This window comes from Arachis hypogaea, chromosome 20, assembly GCF_003086295.3.
Source record: "Arachis hypogaea cultivar Tifrunner chromosome 20, arahy.Tifrunner.gnm2.J5K5, whole genome shotgun sequence".
NCBI classification, from domain to species: Eukaryota; Viridiplantae; Streptophyta; class Magnoliopsida; order Fabales; family Fabaceae; genus Arachis; species Arachis hypogaea.
In genome coordinates, this window is record NC_092055.1 from 96,243,006 (window position 1) to 96,262,298 (window position 19,293).

General features: G+C 40.3%; 1 protein-coding gene across 1 annotated transcript; it reads left to right on the plus strand.

Moving 5' to 3' along the window:
• The first annotated feature begins 18,228 nt into the window (after positions 1 to 18,228).
• On the plus strand, positions 18,229 to 19,143 carry LOC112786028 (uncharacterized). Its single transcript, XM_025829453.1, has 2 exons — positions 18,229 to 18,681; positions 18,745 to 19,143. Exons 1-2 carry the CDS (start codon positions 18,229 to 18,231, stop codon positions 19,141 to 19,143), a joined length of 852 nt encoding a protein of 283 aa, XP_025685238.1.
• The last annotated feature ends 150 nt before the right edge of the window (positions 19,144 to 19,293 follow it).

A 19,293-nucleotide genomic window follows, 5' to 3' on the forward strand; every position in this document is an offset into this window, starting at 1 on the left:
AAAAAATACATTACTTAAAAAGCAAGAGCACAAGACAAAACGGCGCTAAAAAGTCATCCAAATAAACTATAAAGAAAAGGTTCCTCACCCGGAACCCTACCTAAAAAATTGTTGGAGTATGACTAAAAAGCCCGGGTAAGGAGGTCGCACCGGTCGACATCAGAGGAGCACAAGTACGATTTCAAGAAAAGAAAAAGTCAAAAAGGTTGAAAAACAACTTAAGGCTCAAAAGTGTTTGAAAGGGATACAAGTCCACTCAAAAGAAGCACGATCTCAGAACAGGGCTACAGTAAAGACATCCGAAACTAAAAAGGTTCTATTTAAGGAACACTAAAAAGTTGTCGGATGAATCACTAAAAAGCCCAGCCACCAAGCCACAAAGATTGCCTAGGTAGACCAGTGCCAAGACAAAGCAGAGCATGACACCCAAAGGCAAGGGTAGAAAACTCACTCAAAGGAGGTCAGACTGGGAAATACTTAAATAAAAATTCGAAGGGTTGCAAAAAAGCAAAACCCTAAATGTTTAGCAAAATGCAGCTATCATAATAAAACATTAAAGACTCAAAAGGCCACCTAAATAGTAGCCTCAAAGTTTAAAGTGTTTTGCTTTTGCAAAATAAAGTTGCTAGGAAGCAACCAAATGAAAAAAAAAGTCAACCACAGAAAGATTTACAAAAAACGAGTTTAAAGTCCACAAGTCGGACTATAATACAAACACAAAAAGTTATAAAGGATCCAAATTCTCCCCAGTAGTAGCATCTTTGGCTGGAGGAGGAGGAATGGTCGAGATCGGGACAGCATCAACAGCTCCATCTGGCCGGTTCAGAATCTGCACGTCGGGCTCAGGCTCTTGATGGTCGACCTCTGAAGGGACGGAAGAAGCTGAAGCTACTGAGGCTTTCCTTGGTGGCACAAGAGGAGGACCCTCATCGTCATCATCAGGGGCATGCACAATCTTGCCATCCACCACCATATTATCCATACTAAACAAGGAGAGATCGGCCTCAGGAGCAATAACTCAGACCTGAGCCTTCAGGATCTCAAACATATCAGTCATACTATTTACCAGGTGTCCCTGAAGCTCGGCATAATCATCCTGGGCAGATTGAAGCCTCTCCTTAGTTTCTATCAACTCGTCGTAGGTCTGGGTATAGCTCTCCTTATACTTCTCTGCGGCCTCCTCAGCCAAGTTAGCAGCCGCCTCCGCCCTAGTAGCACGGCTCTTCTCCTTCTCGACATCAATTTCCAACTTAGCCACCCTAGCATCTAGCTCATCCTTCAAACCCTTAATTCTATCAAACTCTGACTTGGCGTCTTCCATAAAGACCTTAGTCGCATGAACTAGAGAATTCCGGACAACACAAAATAAGGCCGCACCCAGGTTGGCCATCCGAATACTATTGCTGGTAATAAAATCCAGATGATGAAGGATGGATACGTCATCCAATGGAATTCTTTCATGAGGAGCTATCACCTCGGTAGCAAAACCCACGCCATCAAAATCCTTGCTGTTCAAATCATAAGTGCCAACAGTTTTTTGCCGCTTTGGAGAAGGATCAGCAGCAGTAGGAGAGGAGGTAGCACCAGAGGTCGGTTGAACAGGGTCAGATGGAATCATCCGAACTTGAGGTGTCGGAATGACCTTCCTCGGCCCTGCAGTGTCAGAAGTCGGCTTCTTTGGGGGCACCTGAGAAGATCCTTCCCCCGATGTCTTCGTTGACAAATTTTGGGCAGCAGATGCCTTCTTGGCCCTCCAGAAGGCCTTCATAGAGTCTGAAGATTTTACCATCTCTGAAAAGGAAACCAGGAAAACAAGTTATAACAATAAAGAGGAGTAAAACTTGTCACAATAGAGGAAACCACTTCTAGAAGAAGTCGGATACTACCTAGCTCGGCACGAAGGAGGGAGGGATTTCCAAGAAATCTCTTGGTGTCCAGATGAGGAGGCTCCCTCCAGTGCTCCTCTAGAACACCCACAAAGGCCTGCTCAACCTCATCTAAACTCTCCCAATAATACTTAGGAGCTACTATATCTTTTTGCCAACACAAAGGAAAGGTCGGCTCATCATTCTCATCCAGAAAGAAAGGACAGGCATTCTCGACAGCTCGGATCTTAAAGTAAAAGTTCTTAAAATCTTTAAAGGATTCATCAAACATCGAAAATACTTTCTTCCCCTGGGTAGCTCGAAAGAAAATCCAAGAAGCTTTCTTCTTGGCCACTCTAGGTTTAGTCAACACAAAAAGATAAAGAAAGAGGGAGTAGTAGGTCGGACACCTAGTTCCTGGCACAACACCTGGAACAATCTTAATGAAATCCCAAGAGTTTGGATGCAGCTGGGAAGGGGCCACATTACAAGTCCATAAGAGGTCAGTCTCAAAAGCAGAAAAAGGGATGGTGATATTCAGCTGACTAAAGAAGTAGTCATAAGCATAAAAGAAGGGTCGTTCTCCCTGAGTTAAGGAAGGGAAACTAACCCTCTCCTTAGGATCGGGAGACACCAGTTCATAATTCTTTTCATCATCCCTATTGCTACAGACCCTATGGAATCTCCTAAGCCATGCACACTACTCGGGATCAGCTACGGTCACACACATCAGAACTATCGAATCCAGCAAATCGGCCATACCAGCAGGAACTTTGGAAGACATCTCGATAATATTTTTTCGTGAAGACATAAACCAACTATCCCTACAGTAAAAAATAGAAAAAACAGGTCACTACCGAAACAACTCGAACAAAAAATAGAGAGTAAGAAAACTAGCGCACAAGGAATATCCCAGCAAAAGGGCACCCCAAGTTTAACAAAAAACACCAACAAAGACCAGGGGCACCCTTTGGAGGCAGGGATGATACAAGTACACAGGAAAATCAATGAAATAATAAAGATTCTAATGGAAACCCTAGCCCCATCACCTAAATACCTACGAGTCCCCAGAACAAAGAAACAGAAACAAAAAAAGGTCGCAATTTGAATCCTGAACAAAGACAAAGGCATGCGGAATGAAGGCAAAAACCTCTCCTTTGATGTTCAAATGAAGTTACAAGAGGGAAAAGAAATGGCAAAGAACAAAATGTAAAGCCCAATCAATGAGCATTAAAGGCCCGTGCGTATTCCCAAGAGAAACGAACGCGACAAAGGAGGCAAAAAACAAAAAATGCTTCGTATTTAAACTTAGCGACAGAAGTACAGCTTGGACCAAGATGCTCGAACACAACTTCCCTAGCGGATTGAGGCTGGAAACCACGACCTCAAGGGAAGATCGAAGCTCGAGCAGGGGCACTGTTCATACCAAGGGTCGAGCTAGGCGAGCTGGGTTGGATGAAGACAAAAACGACCGACCTCTTACAAAGGTTGGTCGACACCGACCTCTTCCCAAAGAGCTCGGCCAAATGGCTATAAGGGCCCAAGTAGGCCCAAAGCAGAAGATCACAGCCCACCTAAAGGCGGCTGGCCAAAGGTAAAGGGACTCACCCACAAAAGATAAGATAAGATAACTAACTTATCTCAAAGGGAGGTCACTCCACACTACTATAAATACACTGGAGCACTCAGGTATAATTCACACTCTGATTCTACACAAAAAAACATGCCTAAAGCACGTGCTAACTTAAGCATCAGAGTCTCTTGCAGGTACCACCACCCTTCGGTGATCAAGGATCAGCAGCACCACCATATCCAACAAGTCAGATACGACAGCTCCGGCCACAATAACAAGATCTCATCCGAGATCGACCTTTAGTTTCAGGTAACCCTCGGAACAATTAGGATTAGAGAAATTGAATTACCAAGGATTTGGAGTTTGATTATTTATAATTTGCCATAAGTACATCTTTGCATAATCAAGGTGGAGAGTGAAAAGTATTTTTCCAGAATGTTTAACATCTCTGAACCCTTAACTCTCTTAATCATATTTTTTTCTCACTCGTTTCTTATTGCTTTGGTTAAATTCACTGTTATTATGCTAAGTGTTCTTGAAATCCTAAGTTTGTGATTGTCTGACTAGAATAATCAATTAACTATTACTTGCTTAATCTGTTAATCCTCGTGGGAATAATAACCCACTCCCGTGGTATTACTTGAGATGATTCGGTGTACTTACCGATATTTGTGATTTGTAAAATCTGAATTAGGTTTTTGGAACCATTGTCAGGGATTAATTAAGTTTAACATCATCCCAATCAATTGATTACCTAGATTATACTTTTTCTTTTCTTGTTATTTAATTTTTGTTAGTTACTTCACTGGGGATTCCCTTTACTTTGACGTAAGAAATTCCAATTTTTCGTGTTTTCTGTGTGTGTTTATGTAGAACAATAAGAATAAAGAACCTCTTCAATTTGATCCTAAAATTGAAAGGACTCTTTAGAGGAAAAGAAAACATGCTAGAGACCAGAGAATAGAAGAAGAAATTGAAGAGAAAATTGAAGAAGAAATTAAAATTGACATGGCAGAGAACAACAATAATGCCATTGCCCACAATATCATTAAAAACTAGCAAGCTAGGAGGACTCTTGGATCCTTCACTACTCCAAATCCTGGGCATTATGGCAGTAGAATTATCACTTCTACTATAAATGCTAATAACTTTGAGTTGAAACCCCAACTCATTATTTTGGTGTAACAAAATTGTCAATTTGGTGAAAGTCCTCAAGAGAATTGGTGCACGAAAATTACTTCACACTATGTAATTCCGCACAACTAACCAGCAAGTGCACTGGGTCGTCCAAGTAATACCTTACGTAAGTAAGGGTTGATCCCACGGAGATTGTTGGCTTGAAGCAAGCTATGGTTATCTTGCAACTCTTAGTCAGGATATTAATTAGTGGTTATCAATTGACTTGCAAATGAACAAGAGAGCATGAATTAAAGGTTACTTGTTATGCAGTAGATGAGAATATGTTGGAGTTTTGGAGATGCTATGCCTTTTTGAATCTCTGCTTTCTCCCTATCTTCTTCTTCACGCACGCACGTTCCTCCTATGGCAAGCTGTATGTTGGTGGATCACCGTTGTCAATGGCTACCGTCCATCCTTCCAGTGAAAAGGGTCCAAGTGCGCTGTCACCGCAAGGTTAATCATCTGCAGGTCCTCAATCATACCGGAATAGGATTTACTATCCTTTTGCGTTTGTCACTACGCCCAGCACTTGTGATTTTGAAGTTCATCACAGCCATTCAATCCCAGAATCCTACTCGGAATACCACAGACAAGGTTTAGACTTTCTGAATTCTCAAAAATGCTGCTATCAATCTAGCTTATACCACGGAGATTCTGATTAAGGAATCTAAAAGATACTCATTCAAGCTGATGTAAAACGGAGGTGATTGTCAGACACGCGTTCATGGATTGAGGAAGGTGATGAGTGTCACGGATCATCACCTTCTCCATAATTAGGCGCGAATGGATATCTTAGATAGGAACACGCATGTTTGAATGGAAAACAGAAATACTTGCATTAATTCATCGAGACACAACAGAGCTCCTCACCCCCCAACAATGGAGTTTAGAGACTCATGCCTTCAAAGAGTACAAAGTTCAGATCTAAAAATGTTATGAGATACAAAACAAGTCTCTAAAAGTTGTTTAAATACTAGACTAGTAAACTAGGTTTACAGTAAATGAGTAAACTATGATAGATGGTGTAGAAATCCACTTCTGGGGCCCACTTGGTGTGTGCTGGGGCTGAGACTTAAGCTAATCACGTGCATAGGGCTGTTTTGGGCATTCAACGCCAGCTTTGGATCCTTTTCTGGCGTTGAACTCCACTTTGTAACTTGTTTCTGGCGTTGGACGCCAGACAACAGCATGGAACTGGCGTTGAACGCCAGTTTACGTCATCTATCCTTGGGAAAAGTATGGACTATTATATATTGCTGGAAAGCCCTGGATGTCTAATTTCCAACGCAATTGGAAGCGCGCCATTTGAAGTTCTGTAGCTCCAGAAAATCCATTTTGAGTGTAGGGAGGTTAGAATCCAACAACATCAGCAGTCCTTTTTCAGCCTGAATCAGATTTTTGCTCAGCTCCCTCAATTTCAGCCAGAAAATACCTGAAATCACAGAAAAATACACAAACTCATAGTAAAGTCCAGAAATATGAATTTTGCCTAAAAGCTACTGAAAATAAACTAAAAACTAACTAAAACACACTAAAAACTATATGAAATTAACCCCAAAAAGCGTATAAAATATCCGCTCATCACAACACCAAACTTAAACTGTTGCTTGTCCTCAAGCAACTAGATAAATAAAATAGAATACAAATAAGTTAAGAAGCAATAATATCTCAGAGTTTTTGAGTGAAGCTCAGATCCTAATTAGATGAGCGGGACTAGTAGCTTTTTGCTTCTGAACAGTTTTGGCATCTCACTTTATCCATTGAAGCTCAGAGTGATTGGTATCTATAGGAACTCAGAATTCAGATAGTGATATTGATTCTCCTAGTTTAGTATGTTGATTCTTGAACACAGCTACTTTATGCGTCTTGGCCGTGGCCCTAAGCACTTTGTTTTCCAGTATTACCACCGGATACATAAATGCCACAGACACATAATTGGGTGAACCTTTTCAGATTGTGACTCAGCTTTGCTAAAGTCCCCAATTAGAGGTGTCCAGGGTTCTTAAGCACACTCTTCTTTTTGCTTTGGACCTTGACTTTAACCGCTCAGTCTCAAGTTTTCACTTGACACCTTCACGCCACAAGCACATGGTTAGGGACAGCTTAGTTTAGCCGCTTAGGCCGGGATTTTATTCCTTTAGGCCCTTCTATCCACTGATGCTCAAAGCCTTGGGATCCTTTTTATTTACCCTTGCCTTTTGGTTTTAAGGGTTATTGGCTTTTTGCTCTTGCCTCTTGGTTTTAAGAGCTTTTGGCTTTTTCTACTTGCTTTTTTTTTTCTTTCTATTTTTTTTTCTACAAGCTTTGTTCTTTGCTGCTTTTTCTTGCTTCAAGAATCATTCTTATGATTTTTCAGATTATCAATAACATGTCTCATGTTCATCATTCTTTCAAGAGCCAACATATTTAACAGTCTTAAACATCAAATTCAAAAGACATATGCACTGTTCAAGCATTCATTCAGAAGACAGAAAGCATTGGCACCACATGTAAATAATTAGAATGTTCTTATTAAAAACTCGAAAATTATTGCCTCTTATTCTAAAGAAATTCTTCTATTTTATTCATGTTTGATGATGATGAGAAAATTAAATTATAGCTTAATTGGAGATAAAATAAAAATATAGATACTAATTACTACTATATGACTCCTAAGGTAAAACTAGAATAAGAACAGTTATCATAGAGTTAAGGCTAAGATTGGAATTTAACAACCTTTGTTCTGGGGAGTGGATGTTCCTCTAATCTGCAGGGTGCTTGGTCCTTCAAGAGATAATTTCTGGCGCTTCAATTCCCTTAAGTCGCGCCCTTGCTCCTCCTGTTCTTTAATCAAATAGAAAAGAATGCTACTTTGTTCCTTCTGTTCTTTCATTATTTGTTCCATAGCTTCTTGCATGTTGGTAACTGATGTTTCAAGATACTCCCAGTATTCAGATTGAGGGATTTCTGGGAGAAATTCCTGTGTTTTCTTCTTGTTGGGGTCATCCTGTGCTTGATGTTTTTCCATTGATGCTTTGGTGATTGGTCGCTCAATTGAGATATACTCAGTTATTCCCATCCTTACTCCAGCGTCCTTGCAGAGCATAGAAATCAAGCTTGGATAAGCTAACCTGGCATCTTTGGAATTTTTGTTTGCAATTTTGTAAAATTCAGTTGAAATCAGTTGATGAACTTCCACTTCTTTTCCCATCATGATGCAATGGATCATCACTACTCTTCTAATAGTGACTTCAGAACGGTTGCTAGTGGGCAGCAGAGAATGCCCAATGAAATCCAGCCATCCTCTGGTGACTCGTTTGAGATCTTCTCTTTTGAGTTGATTTGGAACACCCTTCGTGCTGGTGGTCCACCTGGCTCCAGGGATACATATATCCTCTAGAATCTTATCCAGGCCCTTGTCTGTTCTCATCATTGTCCTATTGAAGGAGTCTGGATCATCTTTCAGCTGAGGTAGCTTTAAGATCTCCCTGATCTTGTCAGGGTGGGTATGAACAATCTTTCCTCTGACCAAGGTCCGATAGTCATAGATAGCAGATCCAGATAGTATTTGCCTGTCTGTATGCCACATATTAGCATAGAACTCCTGGACCATATTCCTTCCCACTTTCGATTCAAGATTAGCTAGGATCTCCCAGTTCCTGATTCGAATTTGCTCCTGGATCTCCGGATATTCGTCTTATTTCAGATCGAATCTAACTTCCGGGATCACTGATCTTAGACCCATTATTTTGTAATAATGGTCTGAATGTTCTTTAGTTAAGAACTTCCCTTGATTCCAAAGTGGTTTTGGAACGCTTTCTTTCTTGCCTCTTGGAGTGGGTTGTTTTCCTTTAGGAGCCATGATCTTAGTGATCACGGATAAGCACACCAAACTTAGAGGTTTGCTTGTCCTCAAGCAAAAAAGAAAAGAAAGGAGAGGGAGAGAAGGAGAGCTAGGTGCAGTAGTGGATGGGAGGGGAGGGAGGCCGAACCCATATTTAAAGGGAGAGGGGGGTGGGTTTTCGAAAAATAGGGAGAAAGATAAGATAGAAGATATGATTTTTAGAAAAAAAATATGATAAGAAAAGATATGATTTAAAATTGAAAAGATATGAAAGATATTTGAAAAAGATAGATTTGGAATTTTGAAAAAGATAGTATGGAGATTTGAAAAAGATATTGCTTAGTTGAAAAGATTTTTGAATGAAAAGAGCGAGATTTGTTTTGAAAATTTTGAAAAAGAGTTGAGTTGGATTGAAAAAAAGGATTTGTGCTTATGGATTAAGATACATTTAATATTTTTAAAGAAGGGTTTTTAGAAATTAGGGATTTTAGAAATCAGGGTTCTTAACATGTTTATGCAAGAAATCATGAATTGAAACATGAAAATTAGGATTAAAATAAAAATTTGAAGAAAAAAATGAATTTACCTCCTCCCCACCATCCTGGCATTTGAACGCCCAAACGCTGCATGTTTTGGGCGTTCAACGCCCAAATGCTGCTTCTCCTGGGCGTTCAACGCCCAGCTGCTGCTTATTTCTGGCGTTGAACGCCAGGAAGTCCTTTGTTACTGGGCATTTTTCTGAACGCCCAGAACGCTGTAAATCTGGCATTAAACGCCCAGAAAGAGCTTCTTTCTGGCGTTCAACGCCCAGATGGCTATCCTGGGCGTTGAACGCCCAAAACAGACTTTTACTGGCGTTTTCTTGCCAGTGAGCTCTTTTTTTCTGTTTTGCATGCAGAATCCTTCTGTAACCCTGTGAACTTATACAATTGACTCTTTACCTTAGGATCAATGAACTTTATATAAACAAATAAAATCAAGAATAGGGCAAAATGCTTAGATAAAGTGATGCCCCATGGCTGGGTTGCCTCCCAGCAAGCGCTTCTTTATTTTCTTTAGCTGGACCTTGCTGAGCTTTTAATCTAGCTTTAGCCTTGAGCACTCTTGCTCAACATTGCCTTCAAGATAGTGCTTGATTCTCTGTCCATTAACAATGAACTTCTTATCAGAATCAATATCTTGAAGCTCCACATAACCATATGGTGATACACTTGTAATCACATATAGTCCCCTCCACCGGGACTTCAGTTTCCCGGGGAATAGCCTGAGCCTAGAGTTAAACAATAGAACCTTTTGTCCTGGTTCAAAGATTCTAGATGACAGCTTCCTGTCATGCCATTTTTTTTATTTTTCTTTATAAAGCTTGGCATTTTCGAAAGTAGTGAATCTGAATTCCTCTAGTTCATTTAGCTGGAGCAATCTTTTTTCTCCAGCTAATTTGGCATCAAAATTTAGGAATCTGGTTGCCCAGTAGGCTTTATGTTCCATTTCCACGGGCAGGTGACATGCCTTACCATACACAAGTTGGTATGGAGAGGTCCCTATAGGAGTCTTGAATGTTGTTCTGTATGCCCACAGAGCATCATCCAAACTTCTTGCCCAATCCTTTCTACGGGTACTTACAGTCACTTCTAGGATTCTTTTTAGCTCTCTGTTAGAGACTTCAGCTTGTCCATTAGTCTGTGGATGATATGGAGTCGCCACCTTGTGGCGAATCCCAAACCGGACCATGGCAGAGTAAAGCTGTTTGTTGCAGAAGTGAGTGCCCCCATCACTGATTAGTACTCTAGGGACCCCAAACCTGCTGAAGATATGTTTCTGGAGGAACTTCAGCACTATTTTAGTATTATTGGTGGATGTGGCAACGACCTCTACCCATTTTGATACGTAGTCAACAGCCATCAGAATATAAGTGTTTGAGTATGATGGTGGAAAAGGTCCCATGAAGTCAATTCCCCATACGTCGAATAACTCAATCTCCAAGATTCCTTGTTGAGGCATGGCGTAACCATGAGGTAGATTACCAGCTCTTTGGCAACTGTCACAGTTACGTACGAACTCTCGGGAATCTTTATAGAGTGTGGGCCAATAGAAGCCACATTGGAGGACCTTGGTGGCTGTTCGCTCACCTCCGAAATGGCCTCCATATTGTGATCCATGGCAATGCCATAGGATCCTCTGTGCTTCTTCTCTAGGCACACATCTCCGGATTATTCTGTCTGCACATCTCTTAAAGAGATAGGGTTCATCCCACAAGTAGTACTTTGCATCAGTAATTAATTTTTTCTTTTGTTGCCTGTTGTACTCTTTGGGTATGAACCTTGCAGCTTTATAGTTTGCAATGTCTGCAAACCATGGTGTTTCCTGAATGGCAAATAAATGCTCATCCAGAAAAGTCTCAGAGATCTCAGGAGAGGGGAGGGACGTCCCTTCTACTGGCTCTATCCGGGACAGATGATCAGCCACTTGGTTCTCTGTCCCTTTTCTGTCTCTTATTTCTATATCAAACTCTTGCAGAAGCAACACCCATCTTATGAGCCTGGGTTTTGAATCCTGCTTTGTGAGTAGATATTTGAGAGCAGCATGGTCAGTATACACAATCACCTTTGATCCTACCAAGTATGTCTAAACTTGTCAATGGCATAAACCACTGCAAGCAATTCTTTTTCTGTGGTTGTGTAATTTTTCTGGGCATCATTTAAAATGCGGCTAGCATAATAAATGACGTGCAGAAGCTTGTCATGCCTCTGCCCCAGCACTGCACCAATGGCGTGATCACTGGCATCACACATTAGCTCAAATGGTAATGTCCAGTCTGGTGCAGAAATACCTGGTGCTGTGACCAGCTTGGCTTTCAGCGTTTCAAATGCCTGCAGACACTCTGTGTCAAACACAAATAGCGTGTCAGCAGCTAGCAGATTGCTCAGAGGTTTTGCGATTTTTGAAAAATCCTTTATAAACCTCCTATAGAATCCTGCATGCCCCAGAAAGCTTCTGATTGCCTTAACATTGGCAGGTGGTGGTAATTTTTCAATTACCTCTATTTTTGCTTGATCCACCTCTATTCCCTTGTTTGAAATTTTATGCCCAAGGACAATCCCTTCAGTCACCATAAAGTGACATTTTTCCCAGTTTAAAACCAGGTTGGTCTCTTGGCATCTTTTCAGAACTAGTTTCAGGTGATCAAGACAGGAGCTGAATGAGTCTCCATATACTGAGAAGTCATCCATGAAGACTTCCAGAAATTTTTCCACCATATCAGAGAAAATAGAGAGCATGCATCTCTGCAAGGTTGCAGGCGCATTACACAACCCAAATGGCATCCTTCTATAAGCAAACACTCCAGATGGACATGTGAATGCTGTTTTCTCTTGATCCTGGGGATCTACTGCAATCTGGTTATAGCCTGAGTAGCCATCCAAAAAGTAGTAATAATCATGATCTGCCAGTCTTTCTAGCATCTAGTCTATGAATGGTAAAGGAAAATGATCCTTTCTGGTGGCTGTATTGAGCCTTCTGTAGTCAATACACATGCGCCACCCTGTAACTGTTCTTGTAGGAACCAGTTCATTCTTTTCATTATGAACCACTGTCATGCCTCCTTTTTTGGGGACAACTTGGACAGGGCTCACCCAGGGGCTGTCAGAAATAGGATAAATAATCCCAGCCTCCAGTAATTTGGTGACCTCTTTCTGCACCACTTCCTTCATGGCTGGATTTAGCCGCCTCTGTGGTTGAACCACTGGTTTAGCATTATCTTCCAATAAGATTTTGTGCATGCATCTAGCTGGGTTTATGCTCTTAAGGTCACCTATGGACCACCCAAGAGCTGTCTTGTGTGTTCTTAGCACTTGAATAAGTGCTTCCTCTTCCTGTGGATTTAAGGCAGAGCTTATGATCACTGGAAAAGTGTCACCTTCTCCCAGAAATGCATATTTCAGGGATGGTGGTAATGGTTTGAGCTCGGGTTTAGGAGGTTTTTCCTCTTCCAGAGGAAATTTCAGAGGCTCTTTTATTTCCTCTGAATCCTCCAAATCAGGCTGAACATCTTTAAAGATGTCTTCCAACTCTGATTCGAGACTCGCAGCCATGTTGATCTCTTCTACCAAGGAGTCAATAAGATCAACTTTCATGCAGTCTTTTGATGTGTCTGGATGCTGCATGGCTTTGACAGCATTCAACTTAAACTCATCATCATTGACTCTCAGGGTTATTTCCCCCTGTTGGACATCAATGAGAGTTCGTCCAGTTGCTAGGAAGGGTCTTCCTAGAATGAGAGTAGCACTCTTGTGCTCCTCCATTTCCAGCACTACAAAGTCAGTGGGAAAGGCGAATGGCCCAACCCTGACAATCATGTCTTCAATCACGCCTGATGGGTATTTAATGGAACCATCAGCAAGTTGCAGACATATCCGGGTTGGTTTAACTTCTTCAGTTAAACCAAGCTTTCTGATGGTGGATGCAGGTATTAGATTGATACTTGCCCCAAGATCACATAAAGCTGTTTTGATGCAATTTCCTTCTAACATGCATGGTATCAGAAAACTCCCAGGATCTTTAAGCTTTTCAGGAAAACTTTTCAGAATGACTGCACTGCATTCTTCAGTGAGGAGAACTCTTTCAGTTTCTCTCCAATCCTTCTTATGACTCAAGATCTCTTTCATGAACTTGGCATAAGAAGGTATTTGCTCAAATGCCTCTGCAAATGGAATCTTTATTTCAAGAGTCCTGAGATAATTTGCAAGAGTCCTGCTCCTCTTGGCGGAGTTTTTGAGGATAAGGTATCTTAGCTTTATATTCCTCAACCTTAGTTGCTGTAAGTTTATTTCCTACAGAAGTGGTTGAGGAAGCCTTTTTAGATGGGTTGTCATCAGCACTTGTGTGTGTCTGATCCCTTACTGGCAATTGAATGCCAGAGTTAGGAGTTGGAGTGGCGTTAGACGCCAGCTTCCCAGTTCTTCCTTGCGTCTGAACGCCAGAATTGTGCTCCTTTTGGGCGTTCAACGCCAGATCCTTGCTTGTTTCTGGTGTTGAACGCCAGTCCTGAGCATGGTCTGGGCGTTCAACGCCAGGCTTCCACCAAATTTCTGGCGTTTTAGCGCCAGAATTTTTTTCCCCGGGCTCTTACTGTCCTCTGGTGGATTTTGGATGGTTTGCTCATTTCTTGGCTTCTTGCTACCTTGAGGTGGGGTATTTAATGTTTTCCCACTTCTTAATTGGACTGCTTGGCATTCTTCTGTTATTTGTCTTGACAGCTGCTGCTTTGTTTGCTTCAATTGTTCTTCCATGTTTATATTAGCCATCCTTGTCTCTTGTAGTTTATCCTTGAATTCAGCTAACTGCTTTGTTAGAAAATCCAATTGTTGATTGAATTCAGCAGCTTGCTCTGCAGGATTGAGTTTAGCAGTTAATGTTTTAGCCTCTTTCTTCATGGAAGAGTCACTGCTTAGGTACAGATGCTGATTTCTGGCAACTGTATCAATGAGCTCTTGAGCTTCTTCAATTGTCTTTCTCATGTGGATAGATCCACCAGCTGAGCAATCTAAAGAGATCTGAGCTCTTTCTATAAGCCCATAATAGAAGATGTCTAACTGAACCCACTCTGAAAACATTTCAGAGGGGGATTTTCGTAGCATCTCTCTGTATCTCTCCCAGGCATCATAAAGAGATTCATTATCTCCTTGTTTAAAGCCTTGGATGTCCAGCCTTAGCTGTGTCATCCGTTTTGGAGGAAAGTATTGATTCAGAAATTTTTCTGTCAGCTGTTTCCATGTCCTTATGCTAGCCTTAGGTTGGTTATTTAATCACCTCTTGGCTTGGTCTTTTAAAGCAAATGGAAACAGTAATAATCTGTAGACATCCTGATCTACTTCTTTATCATGTACTGTGTCAGCAATTTGTAAAAACTGTGCCAGAAACTCTGTAGGTTCTTCCTGTGAAAGACCGGAATACTGGCAGCTTTGCTGCACCATGATAATGAGCTGAGGATTCAACTCAAAGCTACTGACTCCAATGGAAGGTATGCAGATACTACTCCCATATGAAGCAGTAGAGGGGTTAGCATATGACCCCAGAGTCCTCCTGGACTGTTCATTTCCACTTAGATCCATGATGGAGAAAGGGAGATGATGTAAAAAAATTATTTATTTTTATTTATTTATTTATTTAATTATTTCGAAAATAAAATAAATTAAAATAAAATAAATAAAAATAGGTGAAGATTTTTGAAAAAAAAAATGAGGAGAGAGGAAGTTGTTAGGAAGTTTTGAAAAAGATATGATTTGGAAAAGATTTTAAATTTTGAAAAAAAATCTGAATTTTTAAAAATAATTTTCAAAATTTTGTTTTAAAAATAGAGAGAAAAGATATTTTTGAATTTAGTGAGGAAAGAGAAAAACAATAAAACAGCATAAGATTTAAAATTTTTAGATCTAATGCTCCTTGTTTTCGAAAATTTTGGAGGGAAAACACCAAGGAACACCAAACTTAAAAATTTTAACATCAAGACACAAGGAAAACTCAAGAACACTTTGAAGACTCACAAGAACACAAGAACATGAAGAAAGAACACCAAACTTAAAATTTTTAGAAAACCATACTAAAATTTTCGAAAAACAAAGAAAAATCAATAAGAAAACACCAAACTTAGAGTTTGGCACAAGATTTATTCAAAGAATAATTATTTTTGAAAAAGATTTTAAAAATAGGATAGCCAATTACCAAGAACATAAGCACCACGCTCTAACTAATTGAGCTATAAATTTAAAGTGTTTTAACAATGTATAAATAATAAGAGACTCTAAACCAAAAAGAAAAATTTTTCCTAATCTAAGCAACAAAATAAACCGTCAGTTATCCAAACTCAAACAATCCCCGGCAATGACTCCAAAAACTTGGTGCACGAAAATTACTTCACACTATGTAATTCCGCACAACTAACCAGCAAGTGCACTAGGTCGTCCAAGTAATACCTTACGTGAGTAAGGGTCGATCCCACGGAGATTGTTGGCTTGAAGCAAGCTATGGTTATCTTGCAACTCTTAGTCAGGATATTAATTAGTGGTTATCAATTGACTTGCAAATGAACAAGAGAGCATGAATTAAAGGTTACTTGTTATGCAGTAGATGAGAATATGTTGGAGTTTTGGAGATGCTATGCCTTTTTGAATCTCTGCTTTCTCCCTATCTTCTTCTTCACGCACGCACGTTCCTCCTATGGCAAGCTGTATGTTGGTGGATCACCGTTGTCAATGGCTACCGTCCATCCTTCTAGTGAAAAGGGTCCAAGTGCGCTGTCACCGCACGGCTAATCATCTGCAGGTCCTCAATCGTACCGGAATAGGATTTACTATCCTTTTGCGTCTGTCACTACGCCCAGCACTCATGAGTTTGAAGTTCATCACAGCCATTCAATCCCAGAATCCTACTCGGAATACCACAGACAAGGTTTAGACTTTTCGGATTCTCATAAATGCTGCTATCAATCTAGCTTATACCACGTAGATTCTGATTAAGGAATCTAAGAGATACTCATTCAATCTGATGTAGAACGGAGGTGATTGTCAGACACGCGTTCATGGATTGAGGAAGGTGATGAGTGTCACGGATCATCACCTTCTCCATAATTAGGCGCGAATGGATATCTTAGATAGGAACACGCATGTTTGAATGGAAAACAGAAATACTTGCATTAATTCATCGAGACACAACAGAGCTCCTCACCCCCAACAATGGAGTTTAGAGACTCATGCCGTCAAAGAGTACAAAGTTCAGATCTAAAAATGTCATGAGATACAAAACAAGTCTCTAAAAGTTGTTTAAATACTAGACTAGTAAACTAGGTTTACAGTAAATGAGTAAACTATGATGGATGGTGCAAAAATCCACTTCTGGGGCCCACTTGGTGTGTGCTGGGGCTGAGACATAAGCTAATCACGTGCATAGGGCTGTTTTGGGCATTCAACGCCAGCTTTGGATCCTTTTCTGGCGTTGAACTCCACTTTGTAACTTGTTTCTGGCGCTGGACGCCAGACAGCAGCAAGGAACTGGCGTTGAACGCCAGTTTACGTCATCTATCCTTAAGAAAAGTATGGACTATTATATATTTCTGGAAAGCCCTGGATGTCTACTTTCCAACGCAATTGGAAGCCCGCCATTTCTAGTTTTGTAGCTCCAGAAAATCCATTTTGAATGCAGGGAGGTCAGAATCCAACAGCATCAGCAGTCCTTTTTCAGCCTGAATCAGATTTTTGCTCAGCTCCCTCAATTTCAGCCAGAAAATACCTAAAATCACAGAAAAACACACAAACTCATAGTAAAGTCCAGAAATATGAATTTTGCCTAAAAGCTACTGAAAATAAACTAAAAACTAACTAAAACACACTAAAAACTATATGAAATTAACCCCAAAAAGCGTATAAAATATCCGCTCATCAAGAATCCTAACCAACATATCTCTAACTTCCTTCTAGTCTGTGACACGGTCAAGTAGAGTCCCTGCTGAGATTTATCGGCTGTTGTTGTTCCCATTCTCTATAAGGAACTAGGCTAAACAATGGCTTGAAACTCAACCCAAGGAGAGCATAGCAACCTGAGAGGATTTGATAAGCAAGTTTCTAACTAAATTCTTCCCACCTCGAAGGTTGACAAAGCTGAGAATGAATATCCAGACGTTAAGGAGATGTTGAAGAAATGTCCACCGGACATGTTTTCTGACTGGGTACAACTCTAGATTTTCTATGATGCGATTATCCCTACTTTTAGGATCTCATTGGATAACTCATCTGAAGGATCTCTATACATGAAAAAGACCACTGATGAAGCTTTGGAGTTAATAGAGATGGTGGCTAACAATCAATATCTATGTTCCTCTGAGAGAACCATGAGGAAGGGAGTGATGGAGTTGGATGCATTAGATACTCTTCTAGCATAGAATAAAGCCATGTCCCAATAAATCAATGCTATTATTACCTAACAACTTGGGAACATGCAAGTCTCTGCAGTAAATACACAAGATGCTTCTTACAACATGAGTGGAGGAATTTCTCATGGTGAAGGATATGATTTTGGCCAATCCTCTCTGAAGTAAGTGAATTATATGGAAAATTTTTCTGGGCCACCCAATAATGACCCTTTCTCTAAGACCTACAACCCTGGATGGAGAAATCACCCGAAATTTGGGTGGAAAAATCAAGGTCAAAGGCAAAATAACTTCAACAACCCTCACCAAAACAATTTCAACAACCATTACCAACCACCACAACCAGCCAAAATCCTTAAAAGCCATCCCTCACGGAGATTGCCTTAGAAACACTCTTATAACACACCTCCACTTTCATCCAAACTACTCAAAATTTTATGCATGAAACCAAGGACTCTATTCAAAACCTGAAAGTCCAAATGGGTCAATTGGCCCAGCCAATTGCTGAGAAATCAACTAATATATTTCACAGTGACACAATTCTAAACCCAAGAGAGGAATGCAAGGCTATAAGTTTGAGAAGTAGCAAAGTGGAGGGAAAGGAGACCACAAGCAATGACAAGTAAAAGAAAGAGGCAATGAAGAATGACATTCCTCAAGGAGAACATGTGCCTAACAATTCCCTTGCACATTCACCTCACGCTTCTAAAGAGCACAATTTGAGAAGGTCAAGGCCCTAGAGTACAAGCCTCGTATTCACTATCCTCAAAGGATACAAAAGGAAACTAAGGACAAGCAATTCTCTAAGTTCTTGGAAGTCTTTATAAAGCATCAAATTAACATTCTTTTTGCTCAGGCCTTAGAGCAAATGCCTCTTTATGCCAAGTTTATGAAAGATTTGTTGGCAAAGAAGAGGAATTGGAAGAAATATGAAATAGTCGTACTTACCAAGGAGTGTATTGCTATAATTCAAAAGAATTTTCCTAAAAATTTGAAAGATCCAGGGAGTTTTTTTATCCCTTGCACCATTGGTGAGGTTACCATTGAAAGAGCTCTATGTGATCTTGTGACTAACATCAATCTAATGCCCCTGTCTTTGATGAGAAAGCTTCAAATTGATGAGGTAGAACCCACTAAAATTTCTCTACAACTCGCTGATCGATCTATTAAGTTTCCGCTTGGTGTTGTTGAGAACTTGCTACTTAAGGTGGGAACCTTTATATTTCCTGCAAATTTTGTTATCTTGGACATGGAGGAAGACATTAATGCTTCCATTATTTTAGGAAGACCTTTCCTTGCTACTAGAAGTGCCTTAATTGATGTGCAAAAAAGATAATTAGCATTGAGAGTTAATGATGAACAAATTATCCTCAATGTATTCAAGGCTATGCAACATCCTAGTGATTCGGAAGATTGTATAAAAATTGATTTGATAGATCCTTTGGTGCAAGAAGCACTAGAAGAGAAGGTACTCAATGATTCACTAGAGCCTCCTGTTGAGGATGGTATAGCTGAAATTGATGATTGCCCACTACCCAAAGAAGTCATACATGTTCCTAATAAGGAGGAGGGGACACCCAAGCTTGATTTAAAGTCCCAACCTCCTTTTCTAAAATATGCTTTTCTTGGAGAAAAGGACTCTTATCCAGTGAAAATAAGCTCCTTTTTGAGTACTTGTGAAGAGGAACTGCTCAAGATATTGAAGGACCACAAATCAGCCCCTGCTTGGACCATTGGTAACCTTAAAGAAATAAGCCCAGCCATGTATATGCACAACATCTAGCTTGAAGAAAACTCTAAACTAGTTATGCAAGCACAAAGGAGGCTTAATCGGGTAATGAAAGAGGTGGTTCAAAGAGAGGTTATGAAACTGTGGGAAGCCGACATTATCTATCCAATCTCTGATAGCCCTTTGGTAAGCCCAGTATAACTA

Bases quoted from the DNA above. Each gene is read 5' to 3' on its own strand.
- LOC112786028 (XM_025829453.1), top strand. From the start codon at position 18,229: ATGCCTCTTTATGCCAAGTTTATGAAAGATTTGTTGGCAAAGAAGAGG. The intron at 18,682-18,744 runs GTGCAAAAAAGA...AATGTATTCAAG, and splicing joins CTAGAAGTGCCTTAATTGAT to GCTATGCAACATCCTAGTGA.